Consider the following 23,056-nt stretch of genomic DNA (forward strand, 5'->3'; position numbering starts at 1 on the left):
AATGAAAATGGGTTTAAGGATTGCGATCAAGCTGTTAACTTTGAGAAGTATAAACAATTGTCTCCGTGTTCTATGACTAGGGATCATGTGTTGGAATTCCGTACGAGTTTAGGGAGCTTCCAGACCGAAGCGAGAAGCGACACGTATCACTTGGAAACAGTTATTAGATAATAAATGCAACATTTCGAAACTTTCGAAGCGACATGACAAGGTGCACGTCTCCCGTCGCGTCGTTCTGGTCTGGTGGTGTCTGCTGGCAGAGCAGCTGCCGTGAATGCTTTCTTATATTCTTAAGAGGTTCTTGTTGCTTGTTACTTTGGCGTGAAACCCCTAGTTGCGCCTCAATTCGGTCTGAAACCTCCCTGTTGAACTTTCGTACCGATGCGACAACTAGCTGTTGGAAACCAAAATTCTGAAATAAATAAAACTTTCGAATAAATGCGACACGACAATCAACACGTGTCGCTTGCATGTTTCTCGCACTGGACCGTTAACGTGTTGCCTCGGTCTGGTGGGCATGCTTACAGAGAGATTCAAACCGAAGCGACAGGAAACAATTAGCACACGACGCCGGAAAGTAACGCTGAAGATTTACACAGAATTGACAAGCGACAAGAAAGACGTGACACTTCAGTCCACAAGAAAGCATTCACTGCAAAAGCCTGAACACCAGACCTACACGATCCAATTCACGATATTGAGAAACGGAAGCAACAGCAGAGACGTGCAACTTGTTCTGCTTCTTCGTTTCAAAATGTTGCATCCTTGTTTCTAAGCGACACGTGTCGCTTTCCGCTTCTGTAAGTCATGAATGTCATGCATTGTGTCGCCTTGGTCGGTTTGCATTTACATTTGAGAAAAGTGCTTGCTTGTAGACTGGGGTACAGTACTTGTGTCACTTGACACTTCGATGTGAAGACCCCTCCCTTTTGCCTGATCGCTTGTCGCTTTGGTCAGAAATCTCCATTCTTATTTATCTATGTTAATAAAAATAATAATTCATTTTCCCAGAGCAATTCATTTTTCTTCATCATGCCCTAAAGGAGACAAGTAACGAGTTTTTACTGATAACATCTGATAACTCTGATCTTTGTTTCTTGGCTATGGAAGAATGGCTTTAACTGCAGCATTTACCGGTATTATAGTAAAACCCAACTGAAAATTTGTTATAGGCACATAAGAAAGGGTCACATTTGGAGGAAGAAATTATATTGTAGCATTTTTTTGATTGTAGGATTAAAGCCGACCCTCGTGGTGGAGTGGTTAGCACATCGCGGTACGACGCCAGGGGTCTCGGGTTCGAATCCCAGTTTGGGCATAGATGTTTGTGAGAGTCGATTCATCAATTTCAAATATCATCACTCATTCCCAATCTTCGCAAATTAGCCAAAAGTGGCACAAAAAGCGAAGTAAAATAAAGCACATCAATTACAATTACAATTGTAGTATTAAAAGATAATAGAAAAACAGTTCTGGCTCCAAAGTTTTAAGTTAGCAACATTGACGACTCGGGAGCAACGGAACGGCCAGACGAGCGGGGAAGCTCGTCGTCCGCGGAACGAACCTTTCCTCGCTCCCCAACCCCCTGGGATGTTCGGTACCAATACATGCGAAATAGATCCAAGATTTTACACACCCACACTTCCTGGTCCCAAGAGATGCGATTAAACACCACACTTTTACACAGACGTGAAGCTTCCAGAGCTGGCAGAGTTTAACACACACGTTAACACACAAATCGAACAAATAGCGACTTTTTGGTACCTTCGAAATACTTCGCGTACATGTCGAAAGGGGTCTCAGGGGTTTCGAATGGCCTTCTCGCTGTTGGGACCGGCAAAATGTTCCAACAATTTTTTTGGTCCCATTAAGAAAGGTGTTTAAACATACGCCGGTTCCCACAAGAATATATCTGCGTACTCACACCCACACACACACACACACACACACACACACACATATTTACTTCCGGTTTAAGTTTAATTATACACCAGGATCAACTTGTGCAATATGCAGAGGCCCTCTAGAATTGCTCTGTGACTCTCTCATTTCTTACATCATAAACATATGATTTTTCACCTATGAGAATAACACTACATATAGTGTCATCAGGGAGTGTATCGTGGAATTCACAGATAATTTTAATGTTTGTCCTGTCATTAACCACAACTTGTTTTCTTTTTGAAGTGTTGATGACAAACATGGGTGTCTCTGCTTTGAATTCATCTGGTGTGTAATACATGTCAGTATTGCCAGTAGTGACCCTTTTGTATGCTGTAAATGCTTCATATAATTTAAGGAAATCATCCTTGGACATGTCTAAATTATAATTTTCTCTAGGGAATACCTCATTTCTGCCATTTTTAAGATATATGTTCTTGATGTTACAGTTATCAAATCTACTTGAATTTTTTTCCTGATTATTGTGTCTTCCAGTCTGAAACAGTACCACCACAAAATCCGGCATGTCATATTGTATACTGGAGAATGAATTTGTAGCATCAAACTCATAATAAGTACCAGCGGCAGGCTTCTGTACACATTGATATGTATAAAATTGTAAAGGTACTTGTGGATTTTTTTATTATATCTGCTTTGTATTTAAGAGCATAACTGGCTTCATATTCAACAACCGGTATTCTTAGCTCCATAGTCTGAATAATGCATTTGCCTTCATCGGTTAGGGTATTAGGCAGAGCTTCCCCTGTAGAGTTTATTGCACTGTACCTCATCAAAGCATTATTATCATTGGCAGCTCTTCTAAATGTGATTCTTAAACCACCCTTCCACATAATGTCTTTGTAATCTGAGAAGAATCCTGGCAACAGGAGCATGGGGAACAGCACTGTGTGGCTTTTAGATAATATCTTATCACCAGCCTCAAATCCACCTATTTTGTAGTAAGAAGCCTCGGTTTTGGATAATTTTAGTGTGGCCAAAGCTGTGGAGGTAATGCCGGGGTAATCCACTCTGTTTATAACAACACCATGTTTTCTGATCTCAATTTCAGAGAACAGATGTGGCACAAAATTGTCTACCAATCTTATATTTGAATTTGCCGGATAATCTGTACCATCGAGCTTTACAACATCAAATTTGATGCATAGATCTGCTCTGTGGGGGTGTATAAAGCCATCCCCTACATCAAGATCAACCTCAATCTCTGTGTTGGGTTGATTTAAATTTGCAAATGTCCTCCTGTTTGGGGGGAATAATTGTAGCTCATAACTCTCAATATTTTCCATTTTTTTTGTATGTATTTTTATTTAAATATTAATTTCTATGATTGCAGTTGTTGTGGCTCCAGCAAAATCAACTAATTCTTCTTTTTCATTAGTGACCATCAACTCAATGTAATCTATTCTGTTATGACACACAGGAAAATATAATGTTGGTGATGGATTGTAGATGATTGGCTCCATAAATTCAGAATTAGGTTTGAATGTTGCAATGATGCCAGTTTGTTTGTGAGTGCCTATGCCATTTGATTTGGTGATCATACCCTCGGCCACATTACAGTGAATATTCAGAGTCTCTATGGCTAAGAATTTAGGTATATTAATAGCAGTGTGTTTGATGGCTGGTTCAAGTTTTGTGTTGTTCTCAAAGCCTAACAGTTCTCCTATAGTACCCAGATCCACTGTTTCTGTAGCAGACACAATCTCTACTCTGTGAGTGACAGAATTTTGAGTTAATACTATACCTCTGGGTAACTGAGCATTTAAAGTGGACAGATTATATTGCCCTGGAGTGATGACAATTTTTTGAACCCCTACTGCAATTTTGTTGTTGTGGTGTGTAATATTAGGGATCAAGTACATGCCATAAAATGCTCTGAGAGCTATTGTTTTGGGATACACTATATCATCATGTAATTTGAGTTTCAATATTGAATTTTGGCTGGTGAGATGGAATACCCCCATGATGTTTTAAATACCACAGGGCCTTTTGAAAATTTTCAATTGATGGTTTATTTATTTGAGACATATATCTAAGAACAGATAAACACAAATGTCCACAATTAACATCTTTGAAGTTTTGAACACGAGCATTATTGTAATAAAGATTAGTTGATTTTAGATATTTTACTAAATTTTCAGGTGGAACACCTCCAAATGAATCAAACACAAATGCCTCATTGTTTAAATATTTAAGATAACAAATCCAGTGAGTGCCCTGATTTTTGTACTTATCCAAATTAACAATGCCACACTCTTTGTTGAGTGGTTGTTCTGGTAAAGAATCAGACATGTACACACCTCTAAAATTTTTGATGCCCAGTGGCTTGATTAAAGCTTCAATATCTTGGTTTGTAAGCGGCTCTTGTTTTTTTAAACTTATTCATGGCTCTCTTAACACCTTTGCCTTGTTTCTCCATGGCCAGGTTATGGCGCCTCTGCTCATCTAATTCTGCCTTATTCTTCTTGGCATCTATTACTGTTTTTGCTATGGCGGCTGTTCCCCCAGCCAAGCTTCCAACAGCCCCAAGTGCTGCTAAGATGGCCGGGATAGTAAATATGAAACCCCCCACGTGTGATTTTTTTCTTGATTGCTGAAATTTTTTTAATTGGGGGGTGCTAAGCAACAATTTCATACCATGGCCCTTAGCAAGACAAGGGCTTTTTTTCTTGCGCTGCTTTTTGGTTAAAAGACTATCAATAGGCCAAAGAGATTTAAGACCTGCATAAGGTATTTGATACATAACACCCTTGGCCTTCATTGTAGGTTTATTATATACATATTCACAACCTCCACCTCAGTTTTTGTTTGGTGTTCATAGCTATGGTGGTCCCCAATGCTGCTATTTTTTCACTTAAAGAAGCATCTTTGCTTACAAATCTACCAAATGCAACCTCTTCTAATTTCTTGTCTGCAACATGTCTCTTGTCAAGATCAGAATGTGTGTTGTATGCTATGTCATGGTCTCTACAAGCAGCATCTAGGGGATTAACAGCAGGATCACCTCTGTTTAATCTATGGTCCAATTTTGTGCCTGGACCACAATACTGATAGCCTGGAATGTGTAGTTCAAATGGCAGCTTGTTTATAATGTCATTAACCAACCCCCGACCCTCAGAAATATTCCAAAATTTAGGTGGTAGAGTATTAATAATTTTTATAAGATATCCAATCCCCTTAGTGTCATTCACTATAAAATTAGACAATTTTGTGCTTATCATGTCCATAATTCCAACCTTTTCATTGTAAAAATTGTGGTTGCCAGCATTTTCCTCCCCAGCTTTATCACCAATAACCTATCTACAAGTTTCCTGGCATCATCAACCCACACAAATTCTTTAGGCAGGGTGTTGTATTGTTTGATTCCACTACCAGTCTTGATCTGTGACCATATGGGCTTGATTAAGTTGTTATATTTTGCTCCACTGCTAGACTTGACTCTTTTTTGTGTGGGATCATTGTTCTGGTATAGAGCATCTGATTTTATTAATATTTCTTTGTAGTGCTCATAATCTTGATCTGTATAGCTGCCAGGCCTCTTCCTAGTCATCAGTTCCCACAATCCAGGTGTTCCGAGATACTTAACAAAACCACCTTTTTCTCCAAGATGAGATTCTGAATATACAATTATATCATCTCTCATAAATGTTACTCTGAAATTGCCAATTCTATGTATGATGCTACCATCACGCTCTGTGTCAGCATATAAGCCAAAGACCTCATCTTTGTTGTCTTTAGGTGTGCTTAAATATTTTTGAGCAAGAAGACCCAATTCAATAGGATCCAGAGTAGCTTCAATTCTTCGAGGAGCAACAGGACTAGGTGTATGAATACTGGAAAGTGGGGTGATTGGATAATCTAATATGTTCCTTGCAGCTACAGGTACAAGCTCTGTGATCAAATTTTGATTTTGCTCTGTAACAGTTTTGATATTTTTACCTAATTCACTAATAGCATCAATAATAGGCTGTTCTGTTTGTTTGTGTTGTTCATAAATTCCTCGGTTCTGTGATTTCCATCCCTTAAATCTTTTTACAAGATAATCTCTTAATTTAAGATCATCAATGATTGGCCTTTTCATGGTTATTTATATATGTTTCAATGTCTTGAAAATTGTTGATTTTATTTCTGTATTTGCCACTATTGGGTTTTCTTGTCATATCAATTGTGACACACCCATAACTGTCCTGGTTCCAGCACCTGCTGCAAAACTTGGAAAAATCATTGTAGCTCACGTCCCCACCTACATATTCATCATGTATGTGTTTGAGGTTGGTATGATCTTGATGAAACACACATATAAAATTGCTGTTGTCTCGGATCAGCTGCTTCGGTATTTTAGAAAAAGTCTGTGCCAGGTAGAAACAATCAATGTTTTTGTGTCGCCCCTGTGTGAAAAAATTTCTAACCTTGATTTGATTATCCAGTATAATGTCATCAAACACAACAACAGAGTTATCAAGACATTCATGAAGTGGCTTAACATCTGATTCAAAAGTGGCAATATCCAATCTATCATATAGCTTCATCAACTGCTGATATTTTAATTGTTCCAAGCTCTTAGAGAAAACATACAAGTGCCTATTTTTCCAGTCTAACCAGTTGGGTGCCAATAAAAAATTATCAATCATTAGTGTAGTTTTACCACAAGCCGATGGCCCAACAATAAGACATCTAATATTTTCAGGCAGCAACTTGCCATTTCTCTTAATCTGCTGTTCAGGTTCTGGCAGCCTTTTTATAACATCCCAGGTGCTCATATTATCACTTTGTCTGCATCGATCCAGCTGTGTTCTGGAAGTCCTAGCCATTTGACAAATAACTTGTTGCCTTTTCTGCGGATGATTTTTTCTATGAGATATGTGTCAGGCTGTTTAGTTTTGTTGAGTTCTTCTTCATAGAACCGGCCTTTGAGAATTTCTCCTTGGTGGTCTTTTATTATATATGTGTTAAGGGTCCCAGGTTTAATTTGAACCACTGTAAATAATTCAGTGCTCCAGTTTCTTGTAAAGCCTCTTTTGAATAAGTGCTTATATTTGCTGATTCTTACTTGATCACCCACCTTGTATTTGGCCTTTCTTGTTGTTGGCTGGTATCTAGGATAATAAACAGTCCTGATCAATTTTTGCTCATCAGGTGAAGTTACTTCAGAGGGTTTCATGTTGATTGTGGAATGGACCGAGTTGTTATATTTATGTAGAAGTTCTGGAAGAATATTAAGCCATTTATAATTACCTTGAAGTGTAAATTGTTTATACATAAGATTTTTTAGAGTTTTGTTGAATCTCTCTACAATTGAGGCCTTGAGATCACTGTAACTCGAATAATGTTGTATTGACTGGCTTTTAATAAATTGTTGGAACACAGAATTATAAAATTCTTTGCCATTATCTGTTTGCAAATAGCGCAGTGATCTTCCACTCTGATTGATGATTGTCCTGATGGCTTCTGTAACACATTTTCCAGTCTTGGATTTGAGTGGCACAGCCCAGGCAAATTTTGAAAATGTGACAGTGAGTAGATACTTGTAGCCCTTGTTGATTTTGTCTAAGTTTTTCAGCTGTCCACTTGCCATCTCAATCAAGTCGCTCTGCCATAAATAATCTATGCCTTTTGTAACTACTGGCAGTCTCTTATAATTATGTCTGGCTTGTCTGTGTAATTCATCAACAATAATTTGTCTAGACATAATATGAAAACAAGAATATTGCAACTGTGGGGTGTTCAGCAGCTGATACTACAGGATTTTCTAAATATAATTTGTCTCCTATATGTATTTTAAATTCCATAGAGCCATCATCTTCAGCATAGGCTGTTTCTAATGTATTGGGGTCTGTAAAATCCTCTAACTCTACACTGGTGATTTTTGCTTTGTTATCAGCATTTGTTATTGATAAGGTAGGGTAGTGGTGTGCCTGTGGTTGAAGCCAATATTTGATCTTGATTGGTCTAAGTGTGCCCCCAACAAAAAACTGGTAATAAAATTGTGCAGGGGACAGCATATATATTTTGCCACCTGGTGTAAATGGTGAATCATATTCTTTGTTGGGGATGCTGTACAATTCAAGAATTACTGTATGTTTAGGATTCTCGATTATGCCTGTTATTTCTTCTTCTGCTGTAAGCAATCTACTTGTTACAGATTGAAGGTGCTCATTGATAGTCCTAACAACATCATCATGGCCTAGCTTGATTTTTATGTCCACAACAAGTTTCTTGTATTGTTGCACAATCTCTTGAAGCTGGGTGGCAAAAACAGACAAAGCATTTGCTTGATTGGATTCCATGGTCCCTAGCTGTTGCTTGATATTAGCAACAATTTTGCTGTAAATTTTCAACAACTGCCAATTTTGAATTTTAAGCTGTAAGATCATGGACCTGTCTTCTGATATCCTCAAACAGGGCATGCAGTTCATTAATATGTTGAATGGTTGGTAGAGTGACCACTGTCTGAGTGAGTTGTTTGATCTCTGTCTGGATATTCTTGATATCTTCTGATTTCAATATGCGATTCACAGCTCTCTTAATATTTTTAAGTTCCTGTGATGTAGGCAGATTTGACACAGTATTTTGCAAAGATTCAAGTGCCAATTTCACATTGTTTAATTCAGAAGCATCAGCCACATTTTGCATAGCATTTTGGAGCAGGGCTATATCTGCCTGAGTGGGTGTTGATTGTTGTAAAATTTCAAGCTTTGTTTGGATATCATCAATCAAGTGATGAAAATGAGATAGCTCAGATTCAGTGTTGAGGTTTTCAAGCTTTGTGATCTGTTCCTGGACACTGACAAGTGTGTCTACAATACCGGGCAGGCGGGATTCTTGTACATTTGTCAAATCACTTTGCACTGCTGCTATGATACCTTCAAGATGGGTTATGGTACTTTGAATTTTTCCAAAATCTTCATATGTTTCAAGTTGCAGCTTAATGTTGGCAACACTCCGAGTTATTGCACTCAAAGCATCAGAAGATGGCAAGTTGTTCATAAAATTTTCAAGTGTCTCAATTTTTTCTTTAACCTCGGCTATGGCATTGTTCAGAGGGCCCAGATTAGGAATCTCTAGTGACTGAATCTGTTCCTTTAGAGTGGAAATCACTAGATCAAAATCTTCTTGTGATTTTATGCTTTTGACAATTGTTTGGAGCTGTGTCTGGACATTATTTATGTGCTCTTCCAATTGTTGTTTCAATTGCTCCGAGTTGGTGGCCTGGGTCTTAAATTTGGCTTGAAGAGCTGCTACAGCTTCTTCTAAACTTTGAAAATTATCCAATGTGGCCAAGTCAGTATATTTCTGAAGCAGCAATTTGAGTTCAGAATCAATTTTAAGAAGATTGTAAATTTGTAATTTCTAATTGAAGACTGGCATTCAGTGTGGGTTGTAAAGCTTGTAAATCACTTCTTAATTTCTTGACTCTGACATCAAGCATCAGAATCTCATCACTGTGATCTTCATGTCTTGTATGGCCAAATATATCATTAGGCATTTTTGTTTTAGTGGTTATTTATTATTGAATATCTAATTCTTAATTCTATAAAAAAAGGTATAAGCTTGTCATAGGATCCAGGGACCTCAATATATAAGCAGTCACCAGCAGAAACAGTATAAACAGTGCCAGAAATCATGTTTGAGTGCTTAATTCTATAAATATTTCTCCCTATTGAAATCTTGACATTACCCTCAGGGGATGTAATAAATTGTAATTGACCACCTACAGGTAATTGGTAATGATTTAAATTATTGTTGAATATGTACAATGTTTTACCTGTTTTATCATCAACATCTGTAAGTATGCTGTTCAGATGAATAATTAACAAAGCACTCAGTTTAGATATTATATCAGAAGAGGGTTGTGGTGTTGGCAGGTCCATAATAGCCTGTTTTTTGAACCCAAATAAGTTCATAGGCATGTTTATTTATTTCAAATCATGCTCTGTGTTTGGGCATTGATTGCTACTTCTCAAATCACAATGACCCCATGGTAAAGTATGTATGCCACATGATAAAATGCATCTCTTATCATCATGTGGGTCCAGAGCCACTTTTCTTACAATATTGCTAGTCAACAAGTGATCCACACTCTGAATTCTGGATTCTGATGTTCTGATTGTGCTACATGATTTGAGGCAATTTTCATAATCTTCAAATTGGAGCTCTTTGTCAACAATTACTCTGCCAATGCCCTTGGCCTTTTTGGCAACAGCGCCACTACATGTTTCAAAACTGTACATCTTGGCCCTTAACCCAGCAAATGCGACAATAACATCACCAAGTGTCTCATCTTTTAACTTGCCAGGCACCTTTTTGTTGTGGGGTTGAATCCTTGTATGTTCACTGCTATCAAAATATTCAAGCAATTCAGGCTGTGATATATCTTGATAAACATCTTCTGTCTGAATATCAAGAATAAATCTATCTGTGTCAATGTACATCAGTTTTACACGATCCTTATAAAAAGGCTTCAACACATTATAATACAATTTTAACATATGTAATTTGGCCAATTCCAATATCACAGCCCCTACATAAATAGGCTTATCAAACTTAATTTTTGTTTTTTTCATGTTGAAGAGTGCCATATTTTCATCATAAATTCTTCTATAATTGAAATTAGGCTTTGCAATCAATTTTTTGCTCAGGCTGGGGTCAGTAATTATTTTAACATCGGTATGTTTTCTGACATTTTCAATAGTTTTGCCATATACAGAATTGACCATCAATTTAAACAAGGCCTTATCAAATTGGCTCATTGCAGATGTTCGAAGCTCTGTGTTTGTATCAATATATGGTTTCAACCATCTTGAGTGCCTGAACCTCAAAACTTTTCCAACTTCGGTCACTTGAACACCATGATTCATCAGGAACTGGAGGTTTTTGTAATATATGACATAATCCTGTTTTGGCTCTAGAGTCATCATCAATTTCTTCTGTTTAGAGCCAGGTGAACACTTAACTTCAGGAATTGGGGGCAGATCAGAAAATGTGTTGTGTAAATCATCAGGAATTGTCAGATCAACCTCTGAGAACAGGCCATAGTTACTGTCATCAAAATCATTAAGATCTTCAATATTGAAATCTTCAACCCACTCAAGCCCTGCATATGGCAGTTTATCCATCATAGCATAACCATAGAGGCTGTTGGCATCTACATACAGTATATAATTTGATGGCAGTGCTGGATCATAATCAGGAATATATTTGTTATTAGCTCTGGCATATCTCTGAGAACATTGCACCATGCCTCCTCTTATACATTGTTCCATAAACAGATACATATCTTGATCCTGGATCAGATCCAATTGCATTTTAGTGTTTAAAAACATTGCAGACCATGCTAAGCCTGGTGCACTGTAAAAATATATTGGATCCAGCTTATAATTTTGCATGGAAGATTTTCTAAATACCTGAAGTATATCAGCTAAGAGAGTGACATCAAGTTTTAAATATGCCTTGTGATAATCACCAAATGTCTGGCATTTTAAATTGTTCCACATCAACTGGGCATGGTGATAATCATCATCAGTGATTCCAGATGCTCTGATTTTGCTGTAAAACTCTTGTTGTGGTGGCAGAGAACACTCATCAAATTTAGAAAAATCTGTAACATAATCATATGGATATACACCCTTCCGCCTAATTAATTTCAGGTCCTGATTTGGAAACAAAGCACATGTGATTTTGAATTGATCATCAGATAATTGAGTGGCCAGTGTAGCCAGGCTAGCAGACAGAATTCTGTAGGAATCAAGAAATCTTAAGTGAATAGGAACACCATTAACTTTAATTATCTTGCTAATGGCAATATATTTCTCATTATTTTCTGCTAAAATATTTAAATTCTGCTTGTCAAACCCCTCGTACCTGATCAAATGATGAAAATCATAATTGGATGCACCATGGCAAAATATGGGGACAAATTTTGGTCTCTGGATCTTAATATTACAGCTATTACACAGAGCCATTAAGAATTTACCATCTGTATGAGAATGGTGATGTACCTTGATATTTGTTTCTGAAAATTCAGAATCACATACCGGGCATTTTTCTGCATTGTTGAAATCTTCAATCTGTTTCTCTGTTAAAGGCAACATGGGTTTTGATTTTAATAAGATATTAGATGCTATGCAACGGCACTCATTTTCTATTCTATCTGCAAATTCTTTGATGGCATCTGCTCCCATGTATAAATCTTCTTTACTAACAACCCCATCCTGTACAACCACATAATAAAAACTAGAAGGTTCATGTAACTGGTATGAAGTAATTGAAGGTTCATCAGGATCTGGACTGCAGAATGCAAGGGGTTTGAGATTTGCTTCAAAATCACAGACTATATATGCAGGGTGTTCCAACAGGGCTTCAAATTTTTTGAATTTGGCATTTTCACTTGGATTAGGCATCACCATATGAACAGGTTTATGGTTGCCACAGTATTTCAGATGCTCAATTAACTTGTTTTTAGCAATTTCTGCATTCTCTTCCCGAACCCCATTCACCATTTTTTGACCATCAAATACAGACAAACATCTTCTGCACAACTTGAATATTCTATGAGTTTTGTCTAGTTGTGTTCTGACTAAAGCTTTAAGATTATGTATCAGAGTATAATGGCGTGTATCATCCCCTTCAATTAAGAGCAGATCAATCGGAACAGCAGAATCATCATCAAATGTACTGATTCTGAGAGGTGCTATCAAGCAATTGCCACGGCCAGTAGAACAAATAAATACATTAATAGATAATTGTTTACCATTGATATTCCTGGCCTTTTTTTTCAAATTTATCAATATTCTGAACAAACATTGGATATTCTAAACCCTCCATTGCTTCATCAAAATCATTTTCATGCTGTTTATAATAACTTATTCTCTTTGGATTATCTGAAACTGGATACAAAGCAGCTAAAATACACCACAGAAAGCATTTCTGATCATTATTTTCTATGTTAAGCACAGCTTTTTTGTTTTTAATATTAGCAGGTAAAGGCACATATGTGGAACCTTGTAATGGGCTGAATTCAGAAATATTAACATAGAGCTTGTGTGGAGATCCGCATAGGCTCCATCCAGACTCTTTTGCTGCAAATTCAGAGTGTTTAATATTCAATTGATCTATCAAATTGCTTATTATTTTGTCTGAATTTGCATTTGAATATATAGCTACAGTTTCTGTTATGTGGGGCTGTGTAAATTTTGTGCCATTTGGCTTCTTATATTGTGTAAACAATTTGAGGGACAGCTTATAAGAGCCATTTTGTGCATTTAGAATTGCCTGCACATCTGGATTTATACTGTTCAAAAAATTCTTAATGTCACATCTTGGCTCTGATACAAAACGGTGATCCCTTAATTGGCCGTTAAAACTGCTATGGATAGGTTCATAGCGTGGCTGCTTTGCTGGTCCAGCATTAACAGGTGTTTCATGCTTCCTTTTCAGACCAGATGTAGATGGTTGAGGGGGCAATGTTGATGACTGTGCAGAGCAAGTACCTTTATGTTTATAAGTGAAGTATTCCATGCTATATTTTCTATGGCATTTAGGGCATATTTTTGTGGGAGTTCTGCATTTGTCTGGATTACAATTCCTTTGATGCCTGGCCCAATTGGAGCTGGTTATATTCTTATTGCATTGATTACAATATTTTTGATTTGGCATTTTTGTTGTTGTTTATTATATAAGATTTCCTGGGGTCCAAATCAAAATTCTATGCTTAATAAAAAATATCAGTTGGGTTCAGCAGTGTGTTTTGTATATTTAGTGTATGTGTGTATGTATGTATGTGTGTTAATATTTTTGGCTTTGGTATTTATAAAAAATTTCTTGGGGTTCAAATCAAAACTCTATACTTAATAAACCTATGACAGGTTGTCAAAAATTCTGTATATTAAATCAAATAGATTTGTAATTCAATTTATACAAATCTGCAATATTTTTGTGTTTAAAAATATGAGCAGCACTGCAACAACACACCCTTACTCTTCAACAACTCTCACAATACTGGCTGATATGCAATGCAAAATCTCTTTATATAGCCTAAGCACAGACCGCATTGAAAGCATCTGAAACAATAAGCCAATCAGAATATAACACATCATCACATTATGTCATAACCAACCAATCAGAAAACAACACATGTCTAATAATTTATTGCATAATATTGGGTAATAATTTGTTGCAAAACATGATGCAATATAAATAAACCAGAAATAGGCCACAAGTGGACCGGAAGTAGGCAAACCGGAAGTGGACCGGAAGTGAACCGGAAGTGGACCGGAAGTAAATATGTGTGGGTGTGGGTGGGTGTGGGTGTATGTGTCTGGGTGTGGGTGTATGTGGGTGGGTGTGTGTGTGAGTGGGTGTGGGTTTTATGAGCATCTTGGCTTAGTTTTAAGTGTATCCAAAAAAAATATCAAGAGGGGCATATTTTTAACAAATTTATGGACAACAATCTCACAGAAGTGCCTTTTGTAAGTGTGGACAAATCAATCTGAGGGGGATCATCATTTCACAGGAACTTCCCGAGGGCATTTTTACAAAAATCTTGGATTAGACGGAGTACCACACTTGAGCAAAAAGCTCATATGGGCATGTTGAGCAAGTTTTAAGTGTAGCCAAATCTGCCTGAGGGGGGTTCATCATTTATCGACCCAGTAGTATCATCAATTATACTACTACTGTTGCTTCTAGAAAACTAAGATTATTCTGTTTAATTATGGGAACTGTATGCGAACTTTTCCCCTGACGACCGTTCCCACGTTCGTAGGGTTTCAATAGTTTAAAGAGGCATTAGGTGATTGTTGTTCCGATGAACCTGTCTGATTGTAATATACTTGTTGATTATATTGCTGGGCTGTATGTTGTTCACGTTGAGGGCAACAGTTGTAGCAGAGTTGCCATCTCTGAGCTTGTTGAGGGTATTGTCTCTGGAATGGCCTATAAAGTCCTCTATGGTAATTTGAACGTCCCCTGTTCTCACATTGGTAACCATTGTTTGAATTATTTGATCTATAAAAATTGTTACTTCTTTGGGAATGTGAACTGTTCCTACCGTTATATCTTTGGCGTGCAGGAAATCTGTTATTAGTTCTAGTAGGCTGTGATCTATTCCTGAATGTTTGTGCACTGTTCTGAAAATGATTAATTTGGAGTTCATTCATTTTAATTTCCAAATCTTTAAATTGATCTTGTGTTACAAAGTTTTTTTCTGTTTGCAGTTGACTGTTTATTTCCTGTTGATTATTTGAGCTAGTTTGAGGTTCTTTTATGGGAGGTTGGGTTACTATGTTTTGCAATCCTATCTGATTTGTTGATGCAACTAGACCTTGAGTATATTTAAGGGCCGCTAATTCCCTAGCTTCTCTGTACGCTTGCTCTTCCAAAAGGGTTTGTTTTCTTTGCAAGTTGTTGATGAACCGTAGAAGTTCATCCACCGAATTAAAATTCTTGTCGGAAGCTACTTGAAGGTACTGGGTACGTAGTCCCCTCACAATGTAATAAATTACCTCATCCACGGATGCTTGGGGGAGATATTTCTGAATCAAGGCATGCTTACGCAAGATGTAAGCTTGCGGGGTTTCCTTAATTTGTTGGACTTGTTCCTTTAAGAAATCCTCAACCAGGAGAGGTTGAGCAATGTACCTAAAAGTGTTGGTAATTTCTGTTTTGAGCGTTTGATACTCCTTATTTGCATAATCTGGTTGAGATTTTATTCCCGTTATTAAATCTAAAGCGATTCCAGTGAAGAATAAAGGCAAGAAATCTTTTCTTTTTGCAGGGGTCCAAGTTAATGCATTCGCCATATTTTCAAAAGTTGTGAAAAATTGATCAACGTCTAAGGGTTTTGCCCCTGAAAACTTTTCAGGTTGAATAAAATTTGGTATGTTCAATGCCATGACTTCAGTATTCTTGACAACTGTGGAAGGAATAATGGCAACACAGTCCGTGGAATGTGCAGTGTTGGTGGAAAACTGCTGTATGTATCGCGACCTTGCCCTGGTGACGGGACGAGACGGTGAAATCGGAATCGCTTGTTCCGCCAACTGTTGAATCCTCGTTAACGATAAGTCGAATTCGTGTTCATTTTCCCTTAGCATTCCTAACCCGCGTTCTGAAGCACATATTTCCTACAAGGAACTCGCACCTACAACTAAAGGTTACAAAAAAAGGTCCGTACCTCCAACCATGTTCGCTCCTTCCCTTATTTCATTATTTTATTACCGGGGTGTAAGTAAGAAAAGGTACTAGCGAGAGGTTCAGTAACAAGGCTCAGACCATTCTATGTTCGGAGTGACGCCTCCGTCCTCCAGGTACATACCTGCGCTGTCTTCCTCGATGTTCACACACCAAAACCAAATCCAATACTGATCCCGAAATTCCCTTCCGATCTTCTCAGATCGGTTCGGTTGCTTCGCTATACAAATTCCAATACCTGTCGATTCATATCCGTCTGTCAGGCTGGTACCTTTTCACGAACGAGGCAAGTAATGGAATTTGTAAGGTCTGCATTCCAAACCGACGAGAACATCCTGTCTCCGTAATGTTTCGTTTTCAAGTACACCTTCTAATATTTTACTTACAAGTCAACATTAGTTTTACTTCGTTTTTCTGACACATTTGACTAATCCCGAAGATGAGGATGACTGGTGATATGATGAAATTGATGAAGAAATACTTACAAAGAATAGCCATGTCCAAATTGGGAATCGAACCTGGAAACTTGGCGTCGTAGCACGCTGTGCTAACCACCACGGCGATTTCAATCATGTGATTGATTAATTGATTTGCTTTATTTTACCTCGCTTTCTGTGCCACTTTTTGCTAATTTGCAAAGATGGGGATTATTGATGACATGATGAAATTAATGAATGGACAATCACAAACATCCATGCTCAGGTCAGGATTCGAACCCGGGACGACCCCTGGCGTCGTAGCGCGATGTGCTAACCACTCCGCCACGGGGGCCGGAGTCAAACATGTGGGAAGCACTTTAAAGATAGTAAACCATTAAAATGCTGAACAAGGCAAACTTTTATAGTATAAAAAATATACATAAAAACGTAACGTTTGCGCCCTCTAACAGTGTCTTCTTCTGACTTGGAGGATGGAAACGTTACGTTTTTATGTATAATTTTTATACTATAAAAGGTTGACTTGGTCAGCATTTTAATGGAAGGCTTAACAGTGTTTAAAGATAGGCGTTGTTTCCAGGAACGCGGAACGTTGGAGGGAAAAATAGAAATAGAGGAATGGTTAAATGGAGTAAAACGTCTAAAAATATACCATCAACGTTGGGTTTTTCAAGTAACCATTGCAAAATCGCCGTACTTGATCTATAGCAATTTGTAATTAGTTTTTACATCACTGTTTTGTTCTTTACAGGCATTTATCCATTCACCGTACGATGTGATTGACTCCATGAGCAAGTACTACGTTTATAATGACACACAGCTTGCCGACATAAAGGTGAAACCTCACATTGCATATCCTCAGCCACCTCTTAAGAAACTGAGATGGAAACAAAGGAGATGCCATTACCCAGATGAGACGAACAACCTTCTGGTCGCTGGAATCTACTCTTATCACATTTGCAAGATGCAGTGCAGAATGGATCTCTCTGAAAAACTGTGTGGTTGCTCAGCGTACTTTTACTACCATCCAGGTATGTACTCTTTCAGTATCCTATTTATTAATAGAACCAAGATATATAGGCACTAAAATACTGCACAAACAGGCAGGCACAAGGTTGTAACAATTTTGAAAGCAAGCACCAAAGTAGACACTAATGCAAAAAGGTCATCATCAGGGCCATAGTAAGACGAAAATAGGCATTATGCTGCTACTAAGTAAACTGTTTAACGTAAAATTGATAGCATTAACTTGAAATCTTCGGTGAACAATAAACACAAAGACGTTATAGTTACGTCACAGCGAATGAATAATAGTAACTGTATAACAAATAACGCTGTGTCTAGGCGTCCGAAATTGGGGCTACAAATTTCATTCTAAGATTTATTTTCAGGTTAATATAGCAAAAGAAAACTGTTCAGCTTTCGGAAAATTCTCGTCTGTTTTCATCTGGGCCTATTTCAGGAATGGGTCTAATGCTGCAGCATCAATAGCACCCACCATAATCCGTCACTGGTCATCATCACTTTTATTATTACGAATAATTAAAAGCCTCAATTTTTTTTTTTAAAATATAACATATTCGAATACGAGCAGCGAAGAAGTAGGGAAGAACGAGAGTGTTAAATGCATACCTCTCTTAGTTAAAATGCCCCATGATTGCCATTTTTGAGAGTGGAAAGTTAAAAAAATACGAAATATCATACTGTGTATGCCACACACCCCTAAAAAGGATATATGTACTACCCACCTGTACAATTCCAGCCCCTTCCGAAAAAAGTTTTGGTATATGAAAATTAGAAGAAGAGAAATACTGAAAAGAACATGAAAAATATAAAATTACATAAAGAAAATTACAAAATTAAAAAAAAAATCATACAGGAATAAAAGTCTAACCTGTACTCACGGACAACACACACACACACACACACACACACACACACACACCCACACACACACACACACAGTGGTCGGAAGTAGCAAAAAATTCACTACAGCTACATTTCATCTCATGATTTTAAAGTAAATTTTGAACACCATCAAAAAAAAAAAGGCTACAATAACGCTTACTTTTGCAGGAGGTTTAGGGACCAATTTTCTACATTGAAATAAGGACAACCTAGATTCTAGATTTTAAATATCTTGATATCGCAGATTATAGATATCCACGTAATTTATTTAATTATTATCAGTAGTGTAATCGGGTTTGTTCTACTCCATACTTGGTACGAAGCCTATTATTTTTAATAATTTTAGCACAGTGGAAAACCTATTTTGATGATGTTTTTGTCGATTTTATACTATTGCAAATCTGTGATTTTTCATCTCGTACTTCGTACGAATGACATAATTTCTTTCGAGTTAAAGTACGTAACACCTACACTCACCTACACCCACCTACATCCACGCACACCCACGCTATGCATCAAGTTATTACGCAATGTTTACGCAACAAGTTATTACGCAGACCCGTATCTAGCGTGCTGCTGACGTAATGGGATGTCTTCTGATTGACTTACTGTTTAGGATGTTTTTATCCGCGCTTAGGTTACTTAAAGGGTTTTCGCATTACAGATCAGGCAGTATCGTTAGAGTGTTTTGAAGAGTACGGATGTGTTGTTGCAGTGTTAAAAGTTAAAGCATTTAATTTATTTTAAAACTACCTACTATTTTATTAATTTAAGTTTAAAACAAGTGTATCAAGTGATTTTTTTCATAGTAATTTCGATCAGCTAGAGTTTTGGTGTATTTATTAATTTTTTTATACTTAGTACAAATATATATTTTATATATAATAAAAAATAGCTAATATAAAATAAAACGTCATGAATATTTTTGGGTTTAAAAAGCAGCAACATATCCAGCCTGTAGAGAGAATTCCAGTAAACATGGATATACGTATTTAGAGAAATTTATCATCAATTGAAAGGGTTACTTCTTGTTCACTTGAATAGTATTTGGTCTCATGTTGACGAGGATACTGGAAAGCACTTATTTGTATTTAATAATAACTTATCATCACATAAGTTACTTGTTAGTGGGAAAATTCAAATAAACATTTCACCACCCAATGCGGCAGTTTTGTACATAGGTCGAAATTTGTATTGAATTAAACATAGTACATTACTTCCTGATACGTCTTATGATGTGGAAGCTGGTGAATTTTTGTATGCTGAGATAATTTGAGAGTATGATAAATTGATTCCTCTGTTTATCGAAATAAGAATAATCTATCCTCTTATTAATATATAAAATACCTAAAAACAAAACAAAAAAAGCCATGGATATATTTGGTAATAGAAGGCGACAGGAGATTCCAGATAATCCAAGCGAGATTGCTAGTTTAGATGTACGTCTAAAGAAACTGAAATCAAGATTTACTCATATTACAGAATTCGCTAAATCCAAATATTCAACAGAGATTACAAATCTTCAGACTCAACTGAAAATTGATGGAGAACTCAAATCTTTGCTTGAGAAATATACTAATTTAGCTTCAATAGATAATCTTCAGAACTTAGAAGAGAATATTGCCAACTTGAGAAAAATAACTTGATAAATTTAGACAAATCCAGAGAGTGAATACCGAACAGTTGAAACAGCAATTAAATGACCAGGCAAATAGTATTCGTACCGAACTGCAAACCATCATTCAGAATATCAAAACTCAAGAAGAATATAAGCAGGTAAATGCTAGTATTGCTAAATTGCAAAAACAGTTTCAATCTTTCGAAGTTCCTACATTGCAAAGTATCAAATCTGAATTACAGACAGATGAACTGCATACAGCTATAACAGAAGTTCAATCGAAACTAAAGACTTTGGAAGATTTTATCAATAATTTACCTTCATCTTCTGAATTAAATGCTATTGCTCGGAGCGTTGCCGGCATGAAATTACAGTTGGAGACTTATGAAGATTTTGGGAAGATACAAGGTACCATATCTCACATAGAAGATACTATGGCAACTATGACAAATGAGCTAACAAGTGTACAGGAAACTCTGGAATCGAAACTGCCTGGCATTACTGATATTCTAGCTATAGTTCAACAGCAAGTTACTAAGCTTGAAAGCTTGAATATTGAATCAGAATTATCGCATTTCCATCATCATATTGACGGCTTTCAGAGTAAATTATGCACTGGAACAGTCTACACCTACGCATTATGATAACCAACTGCAAGAAATTTTGAAAAATGCAGCTGATGCAACAGAACTCGATGCTATAAAATTAACTCTTACCACACTTCAGAATACTGTAGCTGATTTGCCTACTTCTCAGTAAATCAGAGGTATGAGGAGAGCAGTACATCGAATTTTAAAATCTGAGGATATCAAAAACATTCAAGCAGAAATTGCGCAAAACAGAGAAACTGTTGCTACTCTCAACAACAATCAAATAATTAACAAACTACATGCATTATTTACAGAAATCAGAAGTCAAGTACACGAAGTTGTAGAAAATTTACAGGAGGATTATTTTTAATATTACGTTACAAATTACTACTCTTGAAGCAAGTCAAGAATCTGCTTTATCAGGTTTTGCTACTCAACTTCACGATTCGAGAGAGGAATATAAACAACTGTATGTTGATGCAAAAATCAAACCTAGCTACGATGAGTTGGTTCGTACTATCAACGAACACTTGGAACCAGTATTAAGCAGACTAGATGACTTACATACTCGTCAATTGTATTCTATGGAAATTGTTAGGTTACAAAGTGTTTCAAACGCTCGAGGGCACTGGACGTACGCCAATGCTGGCAATGTTTACAAATTATATCCGTACACTCAGGTACATGAACTTTTTGTTGATGGTAGTTTACAATTTCTGAAGTTTAGTCTTCTAAAACATGTTAAACATATTGGAGTTCCTCAGTTTACTACAGTGCGAAAAGATGGTATACACAAGGCAGGTCAAATACCTATTGCATACTGGGATGAGTCTACCAATAAATATAAAGTACATGACGACGAACAATTATCAGTTTTTGATATTGAAATTGGTGACAAGCTAGTATTTGACATAAAGCGGTTATACCCTGACGACAATCCATTTTATGCGATATTATCACTTCGAACTCGATGTCAAGACAAGATATAGTTCATGAATTAGACAAACCAGCTCCTCGCAATTACAAGCGATTAAGTGTAGTAACAAAAGGTATAAATGAATTCTTTCAGGCTGATCTGATCGAGATGGCCCCTCCAAGGGGGACTTTAAAATATTTGGATAAGATAAATCATGGTTACAAATATATGCTTACAGTTATTGATACTTTAGCAAATATGCATGGGCTGTTCCCTTATAATCCAAGACTGGTACTTGTGTTACCGAGGCTCTTAAGTTGATATTTAGTGACGGAAGCATACCAAAATATTTACAGACAGATAGAGGGAAATAATTTTACAATTCTACATTTGCTAAGTTAATGCAACAACATAATATTAAACATTATTCTACATATAGTGATCTGAAAGCTAGTATAGTGGAACGATACAACAGAACATTAAAAAATCGCATGTGGAGGCAATTCACTCTACAGGGAAGTTATAAGTGGGTGCAAATTTTACCCGAGCTAGTTCATGATTACAACAATACAGTACAGAGTACTATTCACATGAAACCTGCTGAGGTAACCAAGTCTGATGAGCAACGATTGATTTCTACTGTTTATTGTAAAAAATATTCATATACTAGCAAGAAGCTAAAGTTTAAAATAGGGGATCAGGTAAGGGTCAGTAAATATAAACAATTATTCGAGAAGGGTTTTACTAAAAATTGGAGTACGGAGTTATTCTCAGTGGTTCAAGTTTTACCAGGGAATAGAAATTCATATATAATAAAAGATAATCATAACAAAATATTGAAAGGGAGATTCTATGAAGAGGAACTTAGTAAAACAAAATATCGACATACATATCTAATCGAGAAAATATTGAAGAAGAAAAATAATAAATTGTATGTGAAATGGTTAGGTCTGCCAGACAAAAGTTGGATAGAAGCAAACCAGGTGATTCTTTGACACCAACATGGAATATGGTACAGCGTTTACCAGATGTAGTGGAAACTAATAAGAAAAATGGAGAGTTGTTACCTGATAACATAAGATGCCTCATTGCTGGCCCATCAGGTTGTGGATAAACCACTTTGCTGGTTGATAATTTCTTGCTTGCCCCGAATTGGCTAGATTGGAAAAATAGACACTTGTATGTATTCTCTAAAAGTTTAGAACAACCGAAATACCAACAACTCATGAAGCTGTACGAGGGACTGGGCATAGCTACATTTGCATCAACAATAAAACCTCTCGACTGTTTGAAAAATTCTGTTGTTGTGTTTGATGATGTTATTCTGGAAAATCAGAATGAAATTAGAAATTTTTTTACACAGGGTCGTCACAAAGAAATAGACTGCTTTTATTTAGCTCAAACTTATTCCAAAATTACCAAATAATTACTACGAGAT

At 36.7% G+C, this 23,056-nt stretch overlaps 1 protein-coding gene across 1 annotated transcript in view; it reads left to right on the top strand.

The window, feature by feature from the left end:
- LOC145988431 (sodium channel protein Nach-like) overlaps positions 1-23,056 on the top strand; it is a 200,302-nt gene that overhangs the window by 122,554 nt on the left and 54,692 nt on the right. Inside the window, exon 6 of the mRNA XM_083123323.1 lies at positions 17,338-17,617. Within this exon, the coding sequence (XP_082979449.1) occupies positions 17,338-17,617 (280 nt within the window). The remainder of the gene's footprint in view (positions 1-17,337; positions 17,618-23,056) is intronic.

Source organism: Lepisma saccharinum, chromosome 5 (assembly GCF_977018435.1).
Source record: "Lepisma saccharinum chromosome 5, izLepSacc3.1, whole genome shotgun sequence".
NCBI lineage: Eukaryota > Metazoa > Arthropoda > Insecta > Zygentoma > Lepismatidae > Lepisma > Lepisma saccharinum.